The 24913-nt window shown below is 47.1% G+C and overlaps 1 protein-coding gene across 1 annotated transcript in view; it reads right to left on the minus strand.

Annotated features, from left to right (window-relative positions):
- Positions 1-18737, minus strand: part of LOC146210356 (protein obstructor-E-like) — a 34683-nt gene extending 15946 nt beyond the window's left edge. Inside the window, exons 1-2 of the mRNA XM_084575660.1 lie at positions 18653-18737; positions 511-1193 (exon numbers count right to left, since the gene is read on the minus strand). Coding sequence (XP_084431786.1) covers positions 511-1193; positions 18653-18701 — 732 coding nt within the window. The 5' untranslated portion in view covers positions 18702-18737. The remainder of the gene's footprint in view (positions 1-510; positions 1194-18652) is intronic.
- Between the last annotated feature and the right edge of the window lie 6176 nt (positions 18738-24913).

Below are 24913 nucleotides of genomic sequence, written 5' to 3' on the forward strand. Positions count from 1 at the left end.
GGTACGCACAGCCATCATTGCGTTAAAATATGCCATTTTATTTTCACCTTGCGGCTCCCGGGAAGATCGTCCGAAACTATGCAAGCAAAAGTTAATGTGGAGTTTCAGTCGTATACGTTTTTATTCGTCAATTCCAGTCCCTGGGTCAGGCATCCTGCATCACCCTTTGTTGGGAACATTTCTGAGTTTGCGATATCGCGCACGTGTGTGAATACGCACCCAAACAAGCAAACAAAGAAAGAAAAAACAGAACAAATGAGGATCGATTGGCAGCCACAACCCGTCATACTCTATTGTGACAAAATTTGTACATTCTGGTACAGGCATTGCAATCTAGAAAAAAAAATAAAACATTGGAAGTGAATTATCTGCCTAATATTCTGGAGATAAGCGAGCTCTTTTTTGTTGTTGTTGAATTTAGTGGAGGTTCACAGCCTGGACATGAGAATTTCGGATGCATATATATCGGCGAATACTATAACTCTTTACCAAGGAAAAATATGCATTTACCTGCGGAGCCTGGGGTGGCCTGGCGGCCTGCTGCTGCGGGGCCGGCCGGGGCCTCTGAGGGGGCCTCTCGTCGGCCTCCTCGGGTGGCGCCGTGGTAGGTGGCGGCTCGCAGCCGGGAATGTTGTCGGCCAGCTCGCAGCGCAGCCCGGTCGGGCTGAAGGCCAGCCCGGCGGGGCACCGCTGCAAGCGCGGGTATCCTCCCACGCAGAGCCAGTAGCGGACGCAGCTCTTCTCGATGGGGATGTGTCCGTTGGGGTTGTCCTTGCAGATTGGGTGCTTCTGGCAGTCTGGCACGTTGTCGGGCCAGTCACAGGCGTGCATCACGTCGTTGTAGAGGAGCGAGAAGGGACACTGCTGGATGGTGGCCGTGCCGTTCCAGCACTGCCAGTAACGCGTGCAGCTTGTCTGGTGCGCGAACACACCGTACTGCCAGTGGCAGTTCTCGCTGCTCTGCGGCGTCTGGCCCATGATGCGGCCGTCATCGTCGGGACAGCCCACGCGGTGTGGGTAGTCGCAGTTGTTGAGCAGGCCGCGATTCTTGCCCGAGAAGGCCAGCCCGTTGGGACACAGCTGCAGCGTCGGCACGCCGTCCTCGCACTCGTAGTAGTAGTCGCAGTACTGCTCGTGCTCGAACAGGCCGTTGTCCTTGCGGCACACGTTCTGGTCCTTCCGCTGGCATCGAACTGCGAAAGCAAGTGCAGCTGTTACTGGCCACGTGGATGCTGGTGGTTAGTGGACTAACCAACCCAGAATGAGAACGACAGAAGAGCAATAAAACTTCCTGTTGGGCGAGTTGGTAGTTTACCTTGATGTAGGAATTTTAAGCTCAAACAAATGCAAGGACACAGCGCATCGCCTCTCTTGTATCTGTCTGCGCGTAAAAAAAGAGTGGTTTCGCAGAACTCGTTAAATTATACGAGGTTTAACATCCCAAAGCGACGGGCTGCTCTGGAAATTTCTGTAACGTCCGCTGATATCGCACACCTTTCACCTCCATCGAAAAGCGGGCTTCGATCCTGCAGCCCTGGACACAGCAGTCGTCGCCACTGCAACACCGCGGCGGGGATTTTGTACGCGTCACAACTGGTTTTCATAGAGAGGGTGATTAAGAATTAAACCGTATAGCTTATTTTTCGACTAGACGGTAAGAGCCGTGAGCAGGACGATAATTTTCATTGAGACAGCCGTCACATCTGGCGCCAACACCATCGGGAAGGCTCCGCAGCCGACGAAACAGGTGTTGCGCGGTAGTGAGAAAACTCCAGGTTATACTGGATATAAACGCAGCTGCACGACACGCGTGCTCCCAGTCAGCTCCCACGACCACTGGCGGTTTGCGTCCACACAGAGACAGATGCATTTCAAGCCGGAGCCCACTTTGGGGGAGGTAGAGGAAGCCCAAATACTGTAACCAACAAGATATTCTTTGTTCTCAACGCTTTTCTAATCATGATATTTTTTTTATTCTGTGGTCTTTCCCCAAAACCAAAGTTGCGTTCCGCTCGACCACATCCAAAATTGCCACTAAGCTTTATGATTTTTCGCTCACAACAGCGTCGCCGACAACGGCCTATTTTCATCCCGTCATGCAATACTTTTCAGTGCGATAACATTTTGATATAACTAGCTAGTTTCCCTCTCTTTTCGCATCATAATTCCTCAGCCGAGAAAGAGAACACTGTTTACTTGAAACCATGTGACTTGATCTCATATTGTGGGAAGCCCCCTCCGACTGAAGCCCCTTGACCACTTTGCACCGCTTCTTTGGCGCTAGGGATTTGTTCTCCACAAGATGGGGCGGTCTGACTAGCTTTGGATCCCCTCGGATCTGACCTGTTCTTTTGGCCTCGAAACCTCATTGGTTTCACCCTAACACCGTCCCACTTGATCATGCGCAGCGTAGTCATTAGGGGAGAATCCAAGGTACAGCAAGAAGAAGAAAGGGTTCGCAAGCAACGTTTCTACAAAAGGACCCGTCTGGACTCTTTCATTAGGGCAAAGTAGCAGACAAACAACAGTGCGGTTTACAGAGTGGGCATGCAGCTAAATGAGTTGGATTGATAAAGAGAACAAGGGGCGACAGACGCTTCCCTTCATCACGCTTCCAAGCACACGAGCGCAATGTCAACATTTAACGATATCGCGTCAAAGGCAGAAGATCCGGCGTTGTCGGCCTTGTGCCCGAAAAATCACAGGAATATGGCAGTCACTGATCCTTCGATGCGTTGTGTGGCGTAATGCGACTACTTGCTGTCACAGCAGGAGCTGCTCATTTGAGGGTGACAATTTCTGTGCTCGTGGAGGCCGAGTCAGCCGTGTCAAGTGGTCGGATAAAGTTGTAATGGTAAAGTGGTGATAGGGGAGCCATTAACGCGCAGCGACGTAATAACCTTAAATCATATTTTTTACTTTAAATTTCTCACTGTTTCGTATTGGGTTGCATGCTTGTGAGGTGGCGCTTCCAAGCATACGGATAATGAGTCGTTGATTCACGCAAAAAATTTAGATTGGTTGATAGGAAAGAAAAGCCGCAGTACCTGTCACAGTTCTCTGGGGACTCCTGACCACGCCTTAAGGGAAGGAAGGAAGGTGAGAGTGAAAGAGAAATCAAAGCAGTAGACTTTAATCACGTAGCACTCCATCGGTTTTAATCACTGCGCCTTCATGTTTAATGCCTCAAGGCGCTTACTCCCCCAATCGATTATCTAACACAAACACTTGTTCGCACAGAGGCATATTATTTGAAAGGCCACCTGACGTAGATATAAAATCCCGGTTAAACCGAGCATATATACAGTTTTAGAAATTGGCATTAAAACATCATCACTATCAGCCGGACTATACCAACTTTAGGGCGAAGGCCTATCCCATTTTCTTACAATTAACCCGGTCATGTGCTAGCTGCATTCAGTTGACCCCTGCGAATTTCTTAATCTCAACCATCCACCTAATTTTCTGTCACCCCTGCTACGCTTACCTTCCCTTGGAATCCAATTGGTTACTCTTAGAAACCATCGGTTATCCTCTCTTCGCAATACATATGTCCTGCCCATGCCCATTTCCTCTACTTAATTTCAACTAGAATATCAGTAACGAGTTATTTCTCTGACCCACTCTGCACGCTTCCTATTCTTAACGTTAGACCTACCATTTTCCGTTCCATGACCATCTCCATGTTTCATCCCCATAGGTAATACCGGTTCCACAGTTATTCGCTTTCCTCTTGGGTGGTACCCGTAAGCTGCTTGTCACAATGTTTGAGTACCTCCCAAATGCGCTTCATCCCAATTTTATTTTTCTTGTTATTTGCCTTTCGGGATCTGCGGACACTACCTGCCTAAGTAGACACATTCGCCTACCGCTTACAGCGCTTCGCTACCTATTTTAAATTGATGTTCCTGTCCCGGTTTGTTCAGCATTACCTTAGTCTTCTGCATATTAATCTTTAGGCCTACCTTTCCACTTCTGCTGTCTAGATAATTTCACATTAGTTGCAGTTGGTCCCCTGAGTTACTTAACAAGGCAATGTCAACAGCGAATCGAAGATTACTGCGATATTCTCCATCGACCCTAATTCCTAACTGCCTCCATTTCATGTCTTTGAATACGGTCCCTAAGGAAGCTGTAAATAGCACTGGGGAGATCGTGTCTCCTTGCCTAACACTTTTCCTAATTCAAATTTTATCACTTCCTTCATGCTGAACTATTATTGCTGTGCAGCCACTATAGATATCTGCCAGTACTTTCACATATGTCTCATCTACACCATGATCTCGCAATGCCTGCTTGACCACTGAGGTTTTGACCGAATCAAATGCTTTTTCGTAATCAATGAACGCTGTGTACAGGGGCTGGTTATATTTCGAGCACTTTTCTATCACCTGGTTTATAGTGGGGATGTGGTCGATGATAGAGTATCCTTTCTGAAATTCTGCCTGATCCTTTGGTTGATTAAAGTCTAAGTTTTTCCGGATTCTATTAGCGATTACCTTAGTAAATACCTTTAAGTAACCGACAGTAAACTAATCGGTCCGTAATTTTTCAAGTCCTTAGCGTCCCCTTTCTTATAAATTCAGATAATGTTAGCGTTCTTTCATGATTCCGGTACTTTCGATGTCATCAAGCATTGCGTATATAGGGCAGAAAGTTTTTCTACCCCGATATCCCCTCCTTCCTTCAAAAAATCTGTAGTTACCTCTCTAGCTGATTTCCCTCTTTTCATAGCTTCTAAGGCTTTCTTAACCTCGTGCTTCGTTGCTAGCGGAAAACCTCATTGCTCTTTTGAAGCCAATTTCATTCTTGTCCCGACTACTATGGCTACTCTAGAGGTCCGTATAGAACTCCTCGGCTACCTTGGTTATCTTGTCCCTATTAGTAATGACATTACCCGCCTTGTCCCTCAGTGCCTACATCTGATTTTTGCCTATGCCTAATTTCCTCTTTACTGCTTTTAGGCTACGACCGTTGCCTGGCATGCTCAATTTTCTCCATGTTATATTTTCTTATGTCGGCCAAATTCGCCTATTGATTTGCTTTGATATATCTGCCAGTTCTATCCGATCTGTTGGATTTGACATTTTCATACTTTGGCGTTTCTTAATCAAATATTTCGTTTGCTTACACCTCTCCAACAATTCTACCGCCTACTTCTACCGTGATCCCTCCATCGCTTCTGGGGTAGTCGGCTTTCTCGTTTAGCACTGAGTGTTTATTCTGCAGCGAGGCTGAATTATTCTACTTTTCACCGGGAATTCTTTCATCTTTAGTTCAGCATACTAAACTAATAAATCCCCCCTGCTGTTCCTTATTCCAATGACATAGTTGCCCACTTCGTGGTCTCCAGCTTGCTTTCTACCTACCTTGGCACAGAACTCCCCCATCAGCTCAATATAATGTATTTTTACTTCCTCATTGCCGATTCTACGTCTTAATAGAAGCTTTCTACTGCCTGCTCATCATGACTACATGTAGGTGCGTATAAGCTTGTACAACCTGAAACGTATACCGCTTATTTAGCTTAATTACGATGCCGGTTACCCTCTCTTTGATGCTATAGAATTCATAATATTACCCACTATATACTTGTTGACAAGGAAACCTACTCCTAATTCTCGCTTCTCCGGTAAACCTCTATAACATAGTACATGCCCGCCCTTCAGCGCAGTATATGCCTCATTTGGCTCCCTCCTCTCACTATGGCCTATGGTATCCTATTGCATACCCTCTAGTTCCTCTTACAGCACTGCTAAAGTAGGCTCACTAGCTAGGGTTCTAGCCTTGAAAGTTGCTAGGCTCGGCCACTTTTCCAATGGCGGCCTGTCCAGCCGAGCCAGAATTCCTTAGCATCCCCCTCTGCGTCACAGGTCTCATCCCCGCCGTGTTCAGTTCCTTTTTATTATTAATCAATTCCTTTCAATCAATACCTTTGTGTTGGCGAGTCGGTGAAGCATCGTGCAGAACAGTAGCGCAAAAAACAAGGACACAATTAACACATAGAAACAGGGCTAGCGCAGTCCTGCGCAGGACTGCGCTAGTCCTTTTTCTATGTGTTCCTTGTGTCCTAGTTTTTTGCGCTCCTGTTCTGCACGACAGTTCCTTTCGCAGCCGCTGGTGACTGAAGGCCGGGGTTTCGTAGGACTAATCATGGGTGGCTGTGGCCAATTACTGCACCAGGGTTCGCCAACTCGTATTCTGGTGAGGGAACGTGTTGCCGGAGGAGTTCACCGGCATCAGGTCGCACAGCAAACACGTTTTTATGCAATGCCATCGACACGCGGTTTTTTTTTTCTAAATCCGTTGGAGAAATGTGCGGCACCGGCATTTAACTATGGTCCTCTTGCATGCTAGGAGGAAGCTGTACCTCTACGCCTCCGCTGCGCAATGTAAACTGGTAAAAGCAGCACAATGTAAACGACAGAGCAATGGAGCTCTAGAAGGGAGGTAAAAACAGTTTTGCGGATGCACTTTGCCTTAAGAGTGGTTGCACACCGTCATTCCGCGATTTTTAAATCACCCTGGTTTTTTTTTTTTTTTGAGGTGCGCAGCGGTGGCGTAGAGGTGGTACATCCAGAATCCCGGTGACGCGCAATTCTCCATCGGGTTTAAAAAAATACCACGGGTCGATGAAATTGCCTAAACAGGTTTGGGGTGCGACCTGATGCCCGTGAACACCTCCGGCAACGCACTCCCGCACCCGAACAGTAACTGGCGATCATGAACCAACTAGCCCAGCAACAAGTTCTACTAAAGTATGAAAGCTTCCAATCCAACAGATCAGATAGAATTGCCAGAGATATCAAAGCTAATCTATAAGCGCAAAGTGGCCGATGTAAGGAAGTATAACATCGAGAGAATTGAGGATGCTGTAAAGAAGCGGGAAAGCCTTAAAGTGGTGAAGAAAAAATTGGGCATAGGCCAAAATCAGATGTATACGCTAAGGGACAAGGCGGCCAATGTCATCACGAATATGGACAAGATAGTCAAAGTATCCGAGGAGTTCTATACTGATCTCTACAGTAGCCAAAGTAGTCAGGACCGTAATGAGATTGGCGGCAGGGAAAAACAGTCAGACGTTCCACCAGTGACGATGGACGAGATCAAGAAAGTACTAGAAACTATGAAAAGGGGGAAATCAGCTGGAGAGGATCAGATAACTACAGATTTGTTGAAGAACGGGGGGGATATGGTGCTAGAAAAACTGGCCACCCTGTATACGCAGTTCCTGGCGTAATCGACGGTACGGGAACCATGGAAGAACGCAAACATTATCTTAATTCATAAGAAAGGGGACGCTAAGGACTAAAAAAATACAAACCAATCAGCTTAATGTCTGTTACGTATAAGGTATTTACCAAAGTAATCGCTAATAGAATCAAGACAACTTTAGACGCAACCAAGTAAACAATTTCTAGAAGAGGGCTTTGTCGGGCTGGTTGATTCATGTTGAATGGAAGGAAGGAACAGCTCAAACGGACGGGACGTGTAGCAAGGCGAGACAGACACATGACCTGTGTCATGTGTCTGTCTCGCCTTCCTGCACGTCCCGTCCGTGTGAGCTGTTCCTTCCTTCCATTCAAGCAAACGATCAAGCAGGTTTTCGGAAAGGATACTCTACCATCGATCATATTGCCGCGAAACCCACAAAACTGTATTTGTTGTTTTACGGCAGCCGCCGGCGCGCGGCCTTATCACTCTGATTCTGGATCGCGTATCAGTTCTGTATTCTTTGTTTGTTATGCTTGATGTCGCTGGACGCACCTTTATCAGTTTTGTTGTCGCTCAAGATGAGCCCAGATCTGTCTCCAAGATTCCGATCACTCGCGTATGTTTCTACAATGTTCCAGGTTGTGCTAGTAGCAGTTCGCGACGTTATCTAGATTGTTCTGAGCGAATTGAGCGTTGACGAGTGCGACGGGCATTCTTAGTTCGACGATCGACGAGCACGTTTGTTGCTGTCGCCGCCGCTGAGTTGCTCAGTTCTTTTGCGGTCAGCCCAATTAGAGTTTCTTCACAGCACTCCAACACTCTTCATTTGTGTCATCGACCTCACGTGACAATATACCATAAACCAGGTGATAGAATGCTCCTAATATAACCAGCCCTTATACATAGCATTCATTGATAACGAAAGATCGTTTGACTCAGTACAAACCTCGGAGGTCATGCAGGCATTGCGAAATCAGTGTGTAGACGAGCCGTTTGTGAACGTGCTGGAAGAAATATATAGAGGGTGCACAGCACTCAGTTCTGCATAAAGAAAGTAACAAAATTCATATAAAGAAAGGTGTTAGGCAAAGAGACACAATCTCCGCAGCACTATTCACTGCTTGCTTACAGGAAGTATTCAGATACTTGGAATGGGAGTAGCTAGGGATAAGAGTAGATGGAGAATACCTCAGTAATCTGCGATTTGCTGATGACATTGCCTTGCTAAGCAACTCGGGGGATGAACTGCAAATAATGATAGAAATAAAAGTAGAAAGATAGGCTTGAAAATCAATATGCAGAAGTCTAAGGTAATGTTTAACAGCCTCGGGAAGGAACAGCAGTGTACATTAGGTAGCGAAATACTGGAAGTAGTAGGCGAATATGTCTACTTAGGACAGGTAGTAACCGCAGGTCCGGGCCATGGAAAGGAAATAACAAAAAGAATAAAATTGGGATGGCGCGCATTTGGCAAGCACTCGCAGATTATGACTAGCAGCTTACCGGTATCGCTAAAGAGGAAAGTTAACAACAGTTGCATCTTGCCTGTACTCACCTATGGGGCTGAAACGTGGAGGCTAACCAAGAGAGTTCTACTTAAGTTGAGGACAACACAGAGGGCTATGGAACGAAAAATGGTAGGGGTAACATTAAGAGATAGAAAGCGTGCAGAGTGGGTCAGAGAAATAACTCAAGTTACCTACATTCTAGTAGAAATTAAGAAGAAGAAATGGACATAGGCAGGACATGTAGTGCGAAGAGAGGATAACCGATGGTCGCTGAGGGTAACAAACTGGATTCCAAGGGAAGGAAAGCGTAGCAGGGGGCGGCAGAAAGTTAGGTGGGCGGATGAGATTAAGAAGTTCGCAGGGGTCAAGTGGATGCAGCTAGCACAGAACCGGGTTAAGTGGAGAAATATGGGAGAGGCCTTCGCCCTGCAGTGGGTATAGTCGGTCTGATGATGATGATGACAGAAAAGTGACCAAGTGTGACTTAGTAGAGCGCCGAGTTTAGCCACTAGCCTTTTGCATGCTGTTTTTCTTGCACTATGCGAGCAGAACGATACAGGAAATCCAGCAGTAGATAATTCATCTGCGCGAGTGAAATTACTGAGCAAAATAAGAAGCTGCCAAAGCAGCACACTTCAAGAGCTCATTGCAGGTTTATTACAGTCGTGAGCAAAAGTAGTATACACCGGTCGCAGCGCTCCAATGGATGAATGGAATATAGGAGATCCCCTCTGAACCGGGGTGGTAGCAGTTGCTATCATGTTCATTTTTTCCCCTATATTGTTACGGAGCACAGTATCGAGATGAAGACGACGCGCTGGTGTAGTGTTGTGAAGAAGACGACGCTCAGGCTAAGCTGGGTTCGTTCTGGTGGCGAGTGCTTCTGACAGTCAATTAGCGGTAACCGCTGTGTACATTTTCCTTAACAATATCTTAAATATGGTTTTAGATCGTTTAACTATACCATCATATTATTGGTTGAACGTTTCTTTCTATATTAATAACATTATGTTACTTTTCTGCTTTAAGCCACCAATCTTCCAATCATTTTTTGCTAGCTTCCACCGCAGGTTCATTCACCCGGTCACTGGTATCTCAAACCCCAGGGCCTCAGGAAGAGTGACTGCGCCTGCATCGGCTTCCAGATGGATACCATCACATTCGAGTATAAGGTGGTTAAGTGTTTCGGTGGATTTACCACCTACTGAGCATGTGTGGTCTTCATGATTAAATTTCCTTTTGAAGCTGCGTGTTCTAGGGCAGCCTGATCTAGCTTCAAAAAGTGTGGCATTATCTCTTCGGTTATCAAAGAAAACTTCCTTCCTGATCTGCCGTTTCCACTTTCAGTATAGTTCCGCACTCTGTTTCTTTTAAAAGAACTTGTAGATGGGCTAGATGGTTTTCAGCTTCAGACGGCATTCTTAGCGCAAAAAACTAGACACGCACACGAGAGAAAAGGAACGACACGGGACAGCGCCTGTCCCGTGTCCTTCCTTTTCTCTCGTGTGCGTGTGTAGTTTTTCGCGCTAAGAATGCCGTCTGAGTCTGTTTCTTTTCCACAGATTTTATCATTTTTTCCTTCTGCGTTATTTGCCTGTTGCTTAACGCTCTTTATTTCTTCGTCCTTGAGACCAGCATACTTACTGGTTAGTTTCCTAGTTCTTATCCTGCATTCTGAGTCAACGCTTTTTATGTATAGGTATTTAAATACTTTAGCTGTCCACCGAGTAATTTCCAATTTCCTCAGGCGTTCGAGATATAATATTGCACTCTGAGCTTCCCGTACTTCGAAGGATGCCCAGCCCATATCTCCCTGTACCGACTCATTTGTGGTTTTGTCGTGGGCACCCACTGCTAATCGTCCGATGGCTATCTGATTTATTTCTAATGTCGACAGTACCTCTGATTTTAGACACAAAACCACATTTCCGAAAGTAAGTCCGGGCACCATAATTCCTTTCCAAATACCCCTCAAAATCTCATACCTGTTGTATCTCCACAATGTCCTATGCTCCATTATCCCGGCATTTCTTCGCCCTTTTGCCGCAAGTGATCGCTCATGCTTTTCAGTATGCCAATCCTTCGTTTAACCATACCCCGAGACATTTAGATTGTTACGGGATGGCATGAGAAGCGATGGAACCCGGCGACACAACAAAAAAAGAACGACGTGATGACATGACGATGTTTTAATGGCCAGCGAGCCTGGCGCGAGCGCTCCGCCCCGCACCACTGCCCGCTTCGTCAGCTTCGTAGCACTACCCGGGGCCACCGAGCGATCGTCCCGATCGATTGCTAGAAATCCATTGCACGAAGTGACGATGAACACAGACACAGGATTAGGACATGAAACGCTAGACACCACAATGAATGCGAAGATGCTATGAATGCTTGCCCCGGAGCATCAGGTCCCACCGTTTGCCGAAGGCCAAGGCTCATGGACACGCCGAACGGCTTAGGCGGGGGTGCTGTCTTCGCTCGAGTGGTCGTGAGGTCGGTCGGATCGGCTTTGGGCTCTTCCTGGTCGTCATGTGTTGTGGTCATGGCTGAGGCCGGGTCTGGGGGGAGCGGCTGGTCGGGTCTGAGCACAAAGGGCTGGGGCAAAGCTGGGCGGCGATCTCCACGGGCTCTCGGCCGATGGACCCGGCGTATGGTTGGCTTCGACGTTGCAAGGGGAGGATGGGGATGAACCGCACCTCCAACCAAATGTTACGTGATGGCATGAGAAGCGATGGAACACGGCGAGACAACAGAAACAGAACGACGTAATGACATGACGATGAAATGTATTTTAATGGCCAGCGGGCCTGACCCGAGCGCTCCGCCCCGCACCACTGCCCGCTTCGTCATCTTCGTAGCAATATTCTGCCACTCTGGGTATTTCATGGCCATTTAATATTAAGACCCTGATCAGTTGAGCCGTTGAAAATCATCAGACCCGACTTAACTGCGCTAAAATTGAAGCCTAGAGCGTCCCCTTTGTCTCCGCAATATTTAACCAGAGTTTGCAAATTCTTCCTGACTCTGCTAGCAGTACAATATCGTCTGCATACATTAATTCGGGGAGGCGCTGCGCTACAGCACTTCCTCCTAATCTATATGACAGGTTAAAACCTAGGTTACTTTCTTGTATCCTCCATTCCATATTTATCATATAAAGCATGAACAGCAGCGGTTATAGAGGAGAACCTTGTCTTAATACTTTGCATACCTTGATAGCTTCGGTACTTCTTATCCCTTCCCATGTAATTTCTACTTTGTTATCCCGGTATATTTCCTGAAGCAATTCTGTTATCTTATGACCGATAACTTCTTGTTTTAATATATTCCACAGGAGTTCCCAGTTTACGTTGTCGTACGCCCCGTTTATTTCGATGGATTGGGTGAGCACGAACAGGCTATCATCTAAGCGCCTACCATTTCTAAAGCTGTTCTGAAGTTCTCTCATTATCTGGTTACTTTTTACCCATGCTTGCATCTTTTTTTTTTCACCGCCTGCATGGCCAACCTGTATGTAACGGATGTTATGGTAATCGGCATGTAGGATTTTATGTGCACTTTCTCCTTTCTCTTTATAAATCAGATTAATTTTACTCTGCCGCGAGCTGTCCGGAATTTGCTTATTCGTTATGACTGTTTCCAAAGTGTTTAACAACGTTTCCTTACTTTTTAGACCAAGTTTATTGATCAGCTTGATCGGAATTCCATCTATTCCTGTAGATGTGCTTTTAGGAGTATTTTTTCTGCATTCTTCCAGTTTAGATTGGTCAGTTGTAAGCTGCTTTGTATTCTGCTATTTTGTGTTGCTTCCTGATTTGCGGAAATTATCCTATCATCGCTCTTAAATGACTCGGCTACAACTGATATAATGAAGTTTAGTGTCTTATCTTGAATCCGGTCCTGCTTTCTTTGAATCTTTTTTCCAAGTCAGCTTATATGGTTCCAGAATTTTCTTGCTCCGCCTCTAGATGCATTGTGCATGTCAGCCATCCAGCGATCGGTGGACTGCTTTATTTTAGTTTGGACGAGGGCCTGTATATCAGGTTTCTTTTGTCGATATGTTTCCCATTTTTGGTCTATTTCCTCCTGAAATACCTGTGCTTTCTTTGCCTCTCGGTGTTCCCTTGAAGCTGCCCGTCGTTGTTCAATGGCTTCCCTGATTTTCTTATTCCACCAGCTCCGTGGTTTCCTCTTTCCATTCCAGCGGCTTGCTACTTTAACCTCTTCATAATCCCATTCTTCCAAGGTGCTTTTCTCTGTCGCTTCCTCTATATCTGCTGCTATCTCTGCTATTTTATCGTCGTTTAATATTACATTTAGTTTTTGTTTAACTTCCCTTTCTCTTTTTATTAATGGCCCCATCCGCAGACTAATACGTTTATGATCACTTCCCAGACTACACTCCCCTTCTTCGTCTATTTCCATTTTTGTGACCTTGCTATAAATTCCCGGCGACATTAGACAACAGTGAATGGTCGTCTGCCTGTTGCGGAATTCCCACGTGATTTGTTCCTCGCATTTTGCTTCACTATTTGAAATAACTAGGTCGTGTCCCTCACAGAAATCTAGCATTAGCTTCCCGTTACAATCCGTGTATCCATCCAGATCGTCAATGTGGCCGTTCATGTTCCCCAGTAGAATAATATCGGCCCCGTCTCCAAACTGGCGGTTATCGTCACTGAGGCATTCAACAAGATCCTTCTTTTCTTGTCCGCATTGATGTCCTGTTCCTAAATAAACTACCCCTAGCCATGTCTTTATGCCGGCAATTGTTCCTGAAACCCAGATATGCTATTTACAAGATGATTTAATTCTTTCCCAATTTGTTCCCTGGTGTATCAACATACCTACCCCTCCACCCTTTTTTTTTCATTCTCGTTCTGTTGCACCCTTCCCAGACGTAGCCTTCTATAAACGGCGGATCTTCTAGATCCCTGAGATGAGTCTCGCATAGAGCGTACACACCAAAACTTCTCGAATGGCCTTCTAGCAACACGTGCTTGTGGATAAAATAAACGGATAAAATGGGGCATAGCCAAGGTAGTCTGGATCCCGCCAGACAGCTCTTGCTACATGGCGTTGCAGTGCAGTTTTACCATACCACATTTGCTCCGGATTAAACCCACGAACTCAGCGGTGTGCCACAAAACGCTCATTGCATTCACAGCGGCGCCGCGTCCTTATTCCGCGGCAGGGGAGGAGCGAGAAGCCCGGAAAACCCGTGGCCCATTTTGCAGAGATGTGTGCCGCACTTCCTGAATTCAGCGTCGAGCCTTGATAGCCATCGGCGCCTGTAATCAATCAGCAGGGGGACCGGAAATGCTTTCACTGGACAAGCGGTTTCCTGGAGGGAAAACCGGTGCATGCTGAGAACCGTGAACTTGGTATCTGGCTTGGACGCTGTTTGACCGAGTGTGTGGCTTGATTCGCGAGCACAAACGCGCGTTAATATTGTTTTCAGGAAATACCTAACGCACAGAAAACGCCTCAAAGGTTTCAAAGACACCTGCAATCCAAATGAACTGCGCAGAGAGCAAGTCAAAGTATGGGGCTTCAGTATGCTTATTTGTGCTTATTGTTTACCTTTCCAAAAAATTTTATCAAGAAAAACAAATGTCACGTCCTACAAGAACAGAGCTTTATAGAAACCCAGAGCCGATGGCAGGTAGCAACTGCTGACATCCAGTACCGCTGACAAACGCTCGTGCTGATAACTATCGACACGCCCCCTGCTACAGGGTAAGTTGGTGACACCAGAAGACGAAAAGAGCGTTCCCATGTCACCCATTGTCGCATCAGCACGGTATTTTTTCAGTTCATGGTTTGTGCCACAAAGCCTGGGAGAAAACGTAAAGAGAGGCGAGAGTACGCTTGACCGGCTCCGGGGACAAATTAATTACGTAGCCTCCAAGTGTTTTCGGTCGCATACTCTTAAAGCGACACAGGCGCTTGTATCGTCGTCCTCTCTTTTGCGTCTGTGTTATATTAAATTCAACATAACCATGCCAATGTCGCAAAAACTCAAACTTAGGGCTCGTCAACAGCTTTTCCGCAATGCAATGCGAGTCATTTCAGTTAAAAAGTGTCGTTTTCTAACCGAGGAGCACGAAAGCAATATTGAAGATTCGTGCATTTCAATGAAACCCTTATTTTTGATATTTATAACACTAACTCGCCTAATCGAGGACGCCTTACTACCACTGGACAGGTAATCTTAACCTTCCACCGGGACCTTGTGCAGGTATTACGCTCCCCTATTTTTATCGAAGAAAGGGCAAGAAGCGCGTGGTGAAAGTGTTCTCCAGAAATTCACCCTTGTGAAGTCGTTTCGTGTGGCTGACTTTCGGTAAGTTTGCATTCGGTACATCCCAAGCAGTTAATTAACTACAGTAAAAGCTCTAAAATCTAGCCAACGGCTTGGTAAGAGGTGTAAGGCAAAACGATGTTTTGTACAACGTGCTCTGGTCTCTGCAGTGATGTTTTGACCCCGCGTACCACTTTCACCAGGAACTACGTGGAACGATGCGTAATCTCTCCACTGTAACAACCACGTGGGGCCTTCTTGACAAGAAGCGTCATAACCTAAACATTCTTGTTGGCAGTAAAAACATTGCAGCCAAGTGCTCTACACCATGCGGCTCGTCCAGCTAAATTTGTGCGCTTTCGATGCCGCAGTTTAGCTTTGAGGCTGCTAAACTGTAGTCGGGCCTAAATTGCCTCACCGGAGGTTGTTTGCATCGCTAAAATAATGCGGAGAGGCATGGTCGATAAGGTTCGTTTACATGCAAGTGCCCTTAATACTTACGTGCTGTGAATAACATCTCATCCTGAGTTTTGTTGTGAGTTTCAACGACCCCGCGACATACATACGAACACACCAGCTCGTTCCCGTCTTTTGCGTGGCCTGGTCGGCAAGGGTCGTCGGTCGGAAACTTTTCTTTAAACAAAATAGACTACTTTACAAAGTTGCATCATTTGAGACATGCGCCGGCATTTACCTGACATTCTATTTACTCCCGTGCCACGCGCGACGTCACGTTTGCCGTGACGTCGTTTCGTTGCACTGATCAATATAAAGGTTTCGCGTTATTCGAGCTATCGATGAGCGATCACAGTGAGAAAGTGCGTTCAAAACGCTGTAGGGAAATTAATCAGTATTTCATTCTTTTACATAACAACTGCGTAGAACACACAAGAGCAGCAGTGATTCAGACGAAGCGTTGAATATTTTCGTTTCTTTTTTTTTTTGCGACATGTAAGTCTACTGGATCCTGGTTCTGTCATCTATATGCACGCGCAGCGGCAATATTGCGGAAGACAGCATTTAATCGACGGTTACTTTACCATTATGAAGCCTAATTTTCACCCCTTTATAAATGATTTCTCTTCGGATCAGAAATACCCAACACCCATCAACGCAGAAATGTCACTGGTAAGTTGGCGCGTAATTTTCTGCATCCATTCAGTGGCGTATGGGCGGTCTTCCGCGGGACCCTCACCGTGCGCCCACTGCGCGGGAGGCCTCTGGCGCAGCGGGCCGCGGCGGCGGGGGCCGCAGGGGATCCCGCAAGGAGAGCAGCGTCGTCGATGTATGTGGAGCGCGGGCAAAAACAAATGGCCGGAATGAGGTCAAGAACGTGCGTTCAACCCGCGGTTGCTCATCCTGGATGGTCCTCTCTTTACTTTTCTCGGCCCACGTCTGGAAAACAGGTCTCGACTGTCAAAGAAACCAGGTCTGCGATTTCGAGGACGGCCTACGAGGTCGACTCTCGGCGCAGATGCGCTCTCTCCGGGAGCTGCTCGCCGCGTCAGGTCTTAACGTTTTGGGAACCTCCTTAAATCTTGGCTCCAATGTAGCGCTGGATCGAGCTCGGCAAAGTGTCCCTTGTGGAAGTCACTCCTCACGAGTGTCCGGCCTAAAAGACCAAAAGCGCTCCACTTTCCCCGGTCGCCCAGCGACGTCGCAAGCACTGCTGCGCCGGTGGTCGCACTTTCTGAAGCGACGATGAATCTTTCCGGCCAATATTTGGTTTGGCAAATTAAAAGAGTTTTTTTTTTAAACGCGGCCCAGCAAGCACAAAGTATTGCCGGGCTTCCTTGTTGCACAACGCCCAGGCGCGCATCCTGCTGCCGCCGCCAAGTCACGCCCGTAACCAGTTTGACTGGAGCCCTTTTTCCTTCTCCTAATGGTGGTAAGAATGGAGAGACGCCGCCTAATTTGGGTCGCCGCTACTTGGGCGATATGTCGTGCACGTCTGCGGCAAACTATACCGATTCAAGGAAAGGCAGGCGTGCCACATTCCTCGCGTCCAGAGGGCAGAACCGGGCCGACAAGAAAGCCGTGTTGCGCAACCCACTGCATCGAAAGTAGGTGGGACCAAGCATCCCGCGAAAGGCGCTCTCTGGTTGGGGAAGATCTTGTCAAGCAGACTGAGACCTTGAGTGAGATGAAGCCTTCATATAGCGTCACTATCCGCACATTTCCAGAAGCGCTGGTTATGCGCTCGCAAAAACAGCCAACCGATAGCGGTGATGTCATTCGCAAACCTGACCGCGGGGAACCTGTTTGATATCTTTTGACTCGAAGGCGGTTGGCGAGATGCGGGCGGAACGTGCCGTCTTACACTGGGGGAGGGGGGAACAAGCACATTTGGCGCGAGTCTTGTTCGCCCATTACGAGTCGGGACGGCAAAGCTGTTTACCGGGAGGGTTTTACGACGATGAAAGGCCCACCACTGTGTGGAATAGCTTAAGCTGCTCGAGATGGCTATCAGTTTAGTTCTGAGAGGAAGAGGGTTGATGATGCTTTTTTACTCGCCAAATAAATTCCACTGGCCTCAACCATCCATTATTTTCTGCACGCAACTTAGCACTAAACTCTCCGAATCCCACCTGCGCAAGCTTTGCGTTGACGAATGCAGATCTGCCTGAAGTGTCTCTAAGCAGGGGAAAAGCACACAGAAGCGGTTCTTTTCCTTCAGTCGCTTTTGAGCGCTGCTGATATCTGCGTTGCATGCAATGAACGCACAAGGCCCCGTATTGAATCTCACCGCTGACACCCTGATAGGGCATTGCGAAAGCTGTCGTCACCAACCGCTTCACTCGTTACTGAGCGAATGCTTGCTCTAGCAACCGTTTTTTCGAAAGCGACCTGTTCTCAGGCTGGCTTCCCGGCGGCAGGCAGGGAATGGAGGCGGGCGAGCGCAATTCACTTAATGCTGCTAGTTGTGCTTGTATGACCAGTTAAAGTTTTACACAGCTTCACTTTCATGTTCGAGGTGGTTGAGGCAGTCTGGTGTAAAGCACGTATGGAGACCCATGCTTCGTGGAGCGCCAAAGAACGCGTGTTGACATATTGACAAGAGCCGCACACAGCAGGTAATGCGGCTGTCACCCGCGTTCCATGTGTTTGCTGAATGACCAGAAAGGGTGAGAAAACACATTACTTGATACACGCAGCCATCAGTGTATCATCAGCCACTGCATGCAAACGCAAATACGCACTTATATTACGAAGTTTGAAGGACAAAATGAGGAACGACCACCCTCGGCAGATTTGGCGCCAATAGCAGGCATGCTTCTGTACAAGGTGAGCACGTGGCGGTATTATGCGACCACAAGACATCTTTAAACAAATGAGAAGAAAGTAGAAAAGTTAAAATTTCCTTTAAAAAGCCCAGAGAGCTGCGACAATCTGGTTCCCAGGAGAGCAGGACCACACACACGACTGATGCAGAGCAGCCATCGCAACAACTCAGCCGGAACGTAAGCGAATCTGCGCTGAAAAATAAACAGCGGACGAACCAAGTAAAACAGTCTCATTTTGCGGAGATGTGATATCTCGGCAAAATGGAGAGGTTCGTGGAGAACAAAAACGGAGCCGAAACGTCGGCGCCGACCGGGCAGCGGAATGTGGGTCGCCGACTCACCGGTGTAGACGAGCGCTGCGAGGAGCAGCAGCACGAGAGGTGATCCCATGTTGGCGGCCCCACTGAGTGAAATAATCTCGCTCGTCTTCAGACTTTCCTTTTGAGCAGGCGCCATGTTGCGAGCCGCCCGTTCATTGGCTGCAGCGTGCGCATGCGCCGCCCTTCCTCTCCTCCGTCTGGCTGCCCGGGAAAGGGCCCCGCTCTTTCGAGAGGCGTTTTTGGAGCGAGCCGCCAGCGCACATTCTTCGCAGCCGGGAAGACGGTATGCGGGACGCAGCCATGCGGATACGTGACGTGAAGGTGCACGACTTGATGAACGCGAAGTCTCTTTCCCACTCTTCGTTCACAAGGCTATTTTTCTACTTCGAGTCGGTTTGCGGACAATCAAAATATGCACCACGACCTCACGGGCGGCCAACCTGTTTAGGAGCCTTCAACGTGCGTTCGGGTCACTGCGGCAGCCACAACCGTTCCGCGTTATTTTCGGCCAGTTCACGTATTACTAAGAATCGCACAAAAGGAAGGAGTTTGTCCTGTTAAGGAATGATAGGAAGTAGGTTTCGCTAAAACTGATGGACAGCCGCAGTGGGAACAACCTGAAGCTGCCTGGAGAAAGGGAGAAAACATATATGTATAGACCCGAGGTAGGTATGTAGTAGGTGAACTATTAAAACTAACGGTGACACACATCCAGCAAATAGATGGATGTTAAGTGGTCGCGGCTGCTGATATAAGGATATATTTTGATTGAAATGTTGCCTCTTGTTCAGCTCAAGCAGACGACAGTTATGCAGGAGGAATAATACAACCAAATGCCCTGAACTGCGCAAAACTGATGACATGATTAATAACTAGAACGAAGAGCAAACAGGATGGGCGCTGACTCGCAACTGAAGTTAATTGAAAACAATATACAAACCCAAGTCGCACTAAACCACACATTAGCAAAAAACAAAAAAACCAAGTCATGATGACCCAGCACACGTGCAGTGTTAAAGAAACCCATCCTTAATATCTAATAAAGCGGTATTAAAATGATTAAGTTTTATATCACCAAGATTTCAGCAAAACGTAAAAACAAAGTTTGGATTTGAAGTTATAGATTACCAGAAGTACAGCATGAAGTAAACGAGGTATAAAAACGCTACAGAGGAAACGTGTTGAGTAAACATACACGCGCAAACCAATTACGTCTCCAATTTCTAATTAAAGTTCCCTCAAGGGGAATGGAGGGCAAAATCCGAAGGAAGGGCGGGAAAATGGTGCTTTTTCTTGTGAGAAAAAGCGTCAAGGCAGCACTGGGATTTGAACCAATTACAGTCGAGCCCACATATGATGAAACGCGGATTGCGTTCACTCTATTCGAACTTCGTAGGCTTGCGCTACGAAAGAATGCAAGACCAAGTTTATGGAGCAGTTTGTTGTGCTTTTTTACCAGGTCCCTTCGAGCGCTTTCTATGCTCTCTATGGCGGAAGAGCCGCTTTACAGGTTGAATAACATTCATGTCATATGAGCCGGTCACATAATGTGTGGTAGGTCAGCAATAGCGTCTTTGATTTTGGACGAGGTTTTTAGGATGCAAGGACATACCTATCGAAGCGCACGTGCGCTCGGAACGTACAGTAATAGTCATCATTCCAGCCTATAAAATTAGATAGGCACTACCTTTTTACTTAAAGATTATCGCCTGCTGCGTGATTTTCATTGATTGGTGCGTAATGATGGACAGTTGTACACAAGCATGCCACCGACGGCTTTCGGCAGCAAAGCAGTAGGCGGTAATTCAATTCTGATGTGGGCAGAAATGCTATCTCGTGACCTTCTCTGATCGCTGCCATTGGCTGCTATGTTTCACTCTCATCGCTGCGCTAACCACGCTTCTAATAATTGTAATTTGGACGTGGCGTACGCCCTGACTGAGTTCGTCGGGAAGCGCTTAGGCGAAGGAACTACATTGAAATGCAGACTTTGTATCTTTTATTTATTGCAGGAGGGGGTGCGTCACGGGGTCTCTGCGCTGGCAACAAGCGCTTGTTCTTCGACTATAGAAGCAAGTTTGCTCCTCCGTTCGTTCCATGCGAGGGCCATGGTCACTGGTTTTATATTATACCTATTTGGACGCACCCTCTTTCGTAACAAGCGCATATCTGCGGGCGCTCAATTACAGTAAATGGTTTTGTGGACACGCCAAAATGAACGCCTAGCAAGTGGCACTGCGCGGCGCCCGTTCAGTGCTGCAGCTCGGCCACTTTTTGGCTGTGATGTCTATTTTGGTGAACCGAATTTTGTTCGCTCTTACTCGGAAATACTTTTGACTTGCGCCTTTGCGGAAGTATCTTGCCCCAGCGGTTGCGTTCCTTCGACGCACGCCAAGTATTTAAATCGCGATTCGCTGATTTCTCCCCAGAACAGCAAAGTGATACGCTTCATGCAATAGAATCGGTGCATCCGACGTGCTACAAGAAGAATACTGTGTCTTGAGGAATCTTCACATGCTCAGTTACACTTAGGACCAGAAAGTAAGACTGAAAAAAATTCACAGACCATCAACGTGATCAACGCGGCATATAGACCAGGCCATCACTTGTTCCTGTAGCACGCTAGTTTGTTTTTCCTTTCTATGTAGAGAAAGGGCCGATGCACTCGTTTCTTCATTGTATTGTAGTGGGGGGGGGGGGGGGTCCATTTTCTATTATGTGACTTAGACCACATGTGATGTCCTGTATCCCCTGGCATTTCTCGCAGGTGAAAGTTCCGAGCAACATCTGATCATTTTGGCCTTCTTTTAACAGCAGTGGGCGCTCGCATGCCAATCGAGGCCGCACAGCTTCCACACACTGTTCGAGAATGGAACGGCATGTCTTCATCCTGAGTTCACATATCTGACAATGACGTGTTTGCATCGTCTTTGTAACTTTGTAACTGTTTTTTTCTTATGCTTTGTAGAACTGTACCGCCCCCCCCCCCTCATTGTAATGCCACATGTGGCGCTGTGGGTAAAAGAATAAATAAAATAAATAAATAAAAAATAAATGGGGGTGCAAAAGTACGCCTCTCGGTTAACTACGAACTAGAGCTTGTCGTTTATTTATTTACCCATACTGCCGGTCAGTGCTTTGTCCCTAGCAGGAGGCGAATTGCAATGAAAAGACCGAAGAGCATAAAGCGACTATACAATCAAAAACAACCATTTTAACGCCGGGCACCTAAAACATTAGTGCACAGAAAATTTCAAGGCGTTTTTGCTTGGATAAAAAGAGATTCGGGTTATTTTAGGATGTCGTTCGACTCAAAAACAATTGGTGGCAGCTCGTTTTCATTACTTCACTATTTTAGGCTAAAAGCTGTCCTATAATTGTTCTTTTTTACGCAAAAATTACTGATAGCATGTGTTGTGTAGTATGGTTTGTTCGTCTGGTAGTGACTTGCTGAAAGCAGTTCGAAATGTTAAGTGGGATTTTTCCTGACCAATATTTAATTAATAGACGTCGACTTAAAAGAGTGCGTTGTTGGGCGAGTCGGTCTGACATATCTTCAAGGTATACTGCGCACAAAAAAACAAGGACGTGAAGGTACACACAAGCGCCGACTCGCGACCAAATTCATTTGAAAGGAAAGACATCTTATATGCCTTCAAGTGTTATATCTAGGACCATCCGCAGTTCAGGATTCGGCCTTCTTTTTATAAAGATTGATCGAACGGTCCCTTACACATTCTTTCCCCCGCTTACTGATGAAAAACGCCTCGGCAAGTTCACGTGCGCCCTGATCTCTACTTCTCTTTAAAATTTTGTTTTCATTAACAAATGTAGGCATGGCTTGTCCCGTGTAGCTTCTGGACAAGCAGGACTGCATAGAAAGCTGGTGTTCCCTTAAGCGGCCATTTAAACATCGGGCTGTCTGACCCTTCCACAGGTCATATACAACGCCCACCCGATACCTGAAATATGGCATCAGACGCAATCTTGCATACTTTTCCCTCAGGCGGGCATAATGAGGTCAATATGCGGAAAGCATCACCGGCACATCGTATCGCTTCGCCACATTCTTCAAACTGTGGGAGCCGCTGGTCTTCTTTGCTCTAACCGGACACCCCTTCTGGCACGGTCTGGTTTTCAGCTTCCGTAGGAGCTCCTCTGCCACAGCGGCAATGACAATAATTGGGACACCAGCTTTCACACACCTATTGGCCTGATTATTGAGGATCACGTCTACCAGGTGCACGCATGACTTATACCCATGTTACACGGACAGAGTTAACCGCGGTTAGCGTAACCGGGGTTACCGAACTGAATTGCGGTTATCTGAAATCATAGTCCGTAGTTGTTACACAGCACTTCAGAGTCTTCGGTTATAGGGAGCCTTACTCTGTTATGGCAGCTAACGCCCCAAAGACGCACTGACGCAACAGTTCGGCGGAACGAAATGCCGTACGCAAATATGTGCGTTATTTAGAAGATATTAGTTATAAAACATGATTTCGGTGAAAAGTATACTTGTGTCACAAAATTATTGATGAGAAAAGTGTCTAACGCGGGCTGCCTTCGTCCATGGACGCCGCCATCTTCTCGGTTGACAAGCAAACCGAGGTCGCCAAGCACGGTTCGCAATAACCGCGGTTAGTGACGTAACCACGGTTTGGCCCGCCGTGTAATATGCGCTAACCCTGGTTTTGCGTAACCGCGGTCACGCTAACCTTGGTTACCTCGGCCCGTGTAACAAGGGTATTAGCCATGACTGCGAACCGCAGTCATGGCTTACTGGCTTGAGCACCCGTCTCGGCTGCAGTAGGTGGTTGGTCCGAAGCTCACCACCGAACAATTACCGGTAAAAATTGATACAAGCGTCCCCCGACGGTCACAGGGGTGTGCGCTTAAAAGAAGCCCCGCAAACCGCGCTGCTCCCATTCGGGACGAAAACCAGTTTCGAACCCTGCTGCCTGCAAAGGTGCAAAACTCAGATGACGTGTTGTTTCCTTGTGGTATAGCAAGTGTTCCTGTGCAAGACATAAATGTCATTGACGCATCTGAATGCAAAAGAAAACATGATCTTCTGAGTTATGGTTGTCCGATGGCGGAACAAACCCATCGGCGCAGCTCCCAAGCATTTCACCCCAGAAGAAGGAAATTTTATAATTATCCAAATCGAGTCGAGCTCCTTCTCAGGACTCCTTAGATGGCAAGCACTGACCTTAGCCGAAATAGCAGCCCTTAGAGTCCAAAAGAATTTTCATCATCACTATACGTTCGCCGCGTTTCCAACCGTCTTAGACAGGTTCCCTAGCTAATAGGACCGCTTTTGGGGTTCGGGGTTCCCTCCACCAACCTACTAGAGGTGACTTTCGCCATCGGGAGGTGGTATAGGGTAAATGTGTAGGGTCCCAGTGACACAAAGGTTGGCTGCCTACGGTATGCGCTCCAACATAGTATGTAATATGTGTACTCCACAGGTTATTGAACCTGTCTTTGAACATTCACCCCCGGCTACTGCTGCAGCTCTCTAGAGCCACGTTTACAAAGGTACAAAAGGCTGACCTGCCTTATTAATGAAGTTATGCGATTTCGTCCGGCTTTCAGCTTTTTGAAGGAACACTTAGCACTTGAGTGCTAAGTATTCAACAACAGTTGGTTCCCAAGTTACGGGCTTATTGGCCACCGCATTGAGCTACTTTTCTGCCGTTTTTCTCTTTTTTCAGACCCAAGGTGACTTCCTCAGATTGGTCCCAGCTGCGAGGGCGAAACCCTTTCTCTTCGGCATCAGAAAACAACGCGTATGCGAATAGATTATGCTCTTTTCGCATTGAAGGGGTTTAGCCCTCTCAGTTCAATTCAGTTCAGTCGTTCAGTCGTGTCCGACTCTTCGTGACCCTATTGACCATGTCACGCCACGCTTTCCGGTCTCTCCCTATCTTCCTAACATCACATAACTTCATCTGCAGTGCCTCGAGGATGCCATCTAACCATCGCGTTCGCTGCCTACCCCTTCTCCGGCGACCCTCAACCTTTCCCAACATCAAATCTTTCTCCAGCGACTCCTCTCTACTCATCAGATGACCAAAGTAGCTGAGCTTTAACTTCAGAATTTGACCCTCCAATGAGCAGTCAGGGTTTATGGTCGACAATATTGACTGATTTGATCTTCTGGCAGTCCAAGGAACTCTCAAGAGTCTTCGCCAGCACCACAATTCAAACGCGTCAATTCTTCGGCGGTCAGCTTTTTTCACAGTCCAACTCTCGCATCCATACATCACAACTGGAAAG

The sequence above is a fragment of the Amblyomma maculatum genome, chromosome 1 (genome assembly GCF_055883805.1).
Source record: "Amblyomma maculatum isolate TAMU_Amacu chromosome 1, ASM5588380v1, whole genome shotgun sequence".
In the NCBI taxonomy this organism is placed as follows: Eukaryota; Metazoa; Arthropoda; class Arachnida; order Ixodida; family Ixodidae; genus Amblyomma; species Amblyomma maculatum.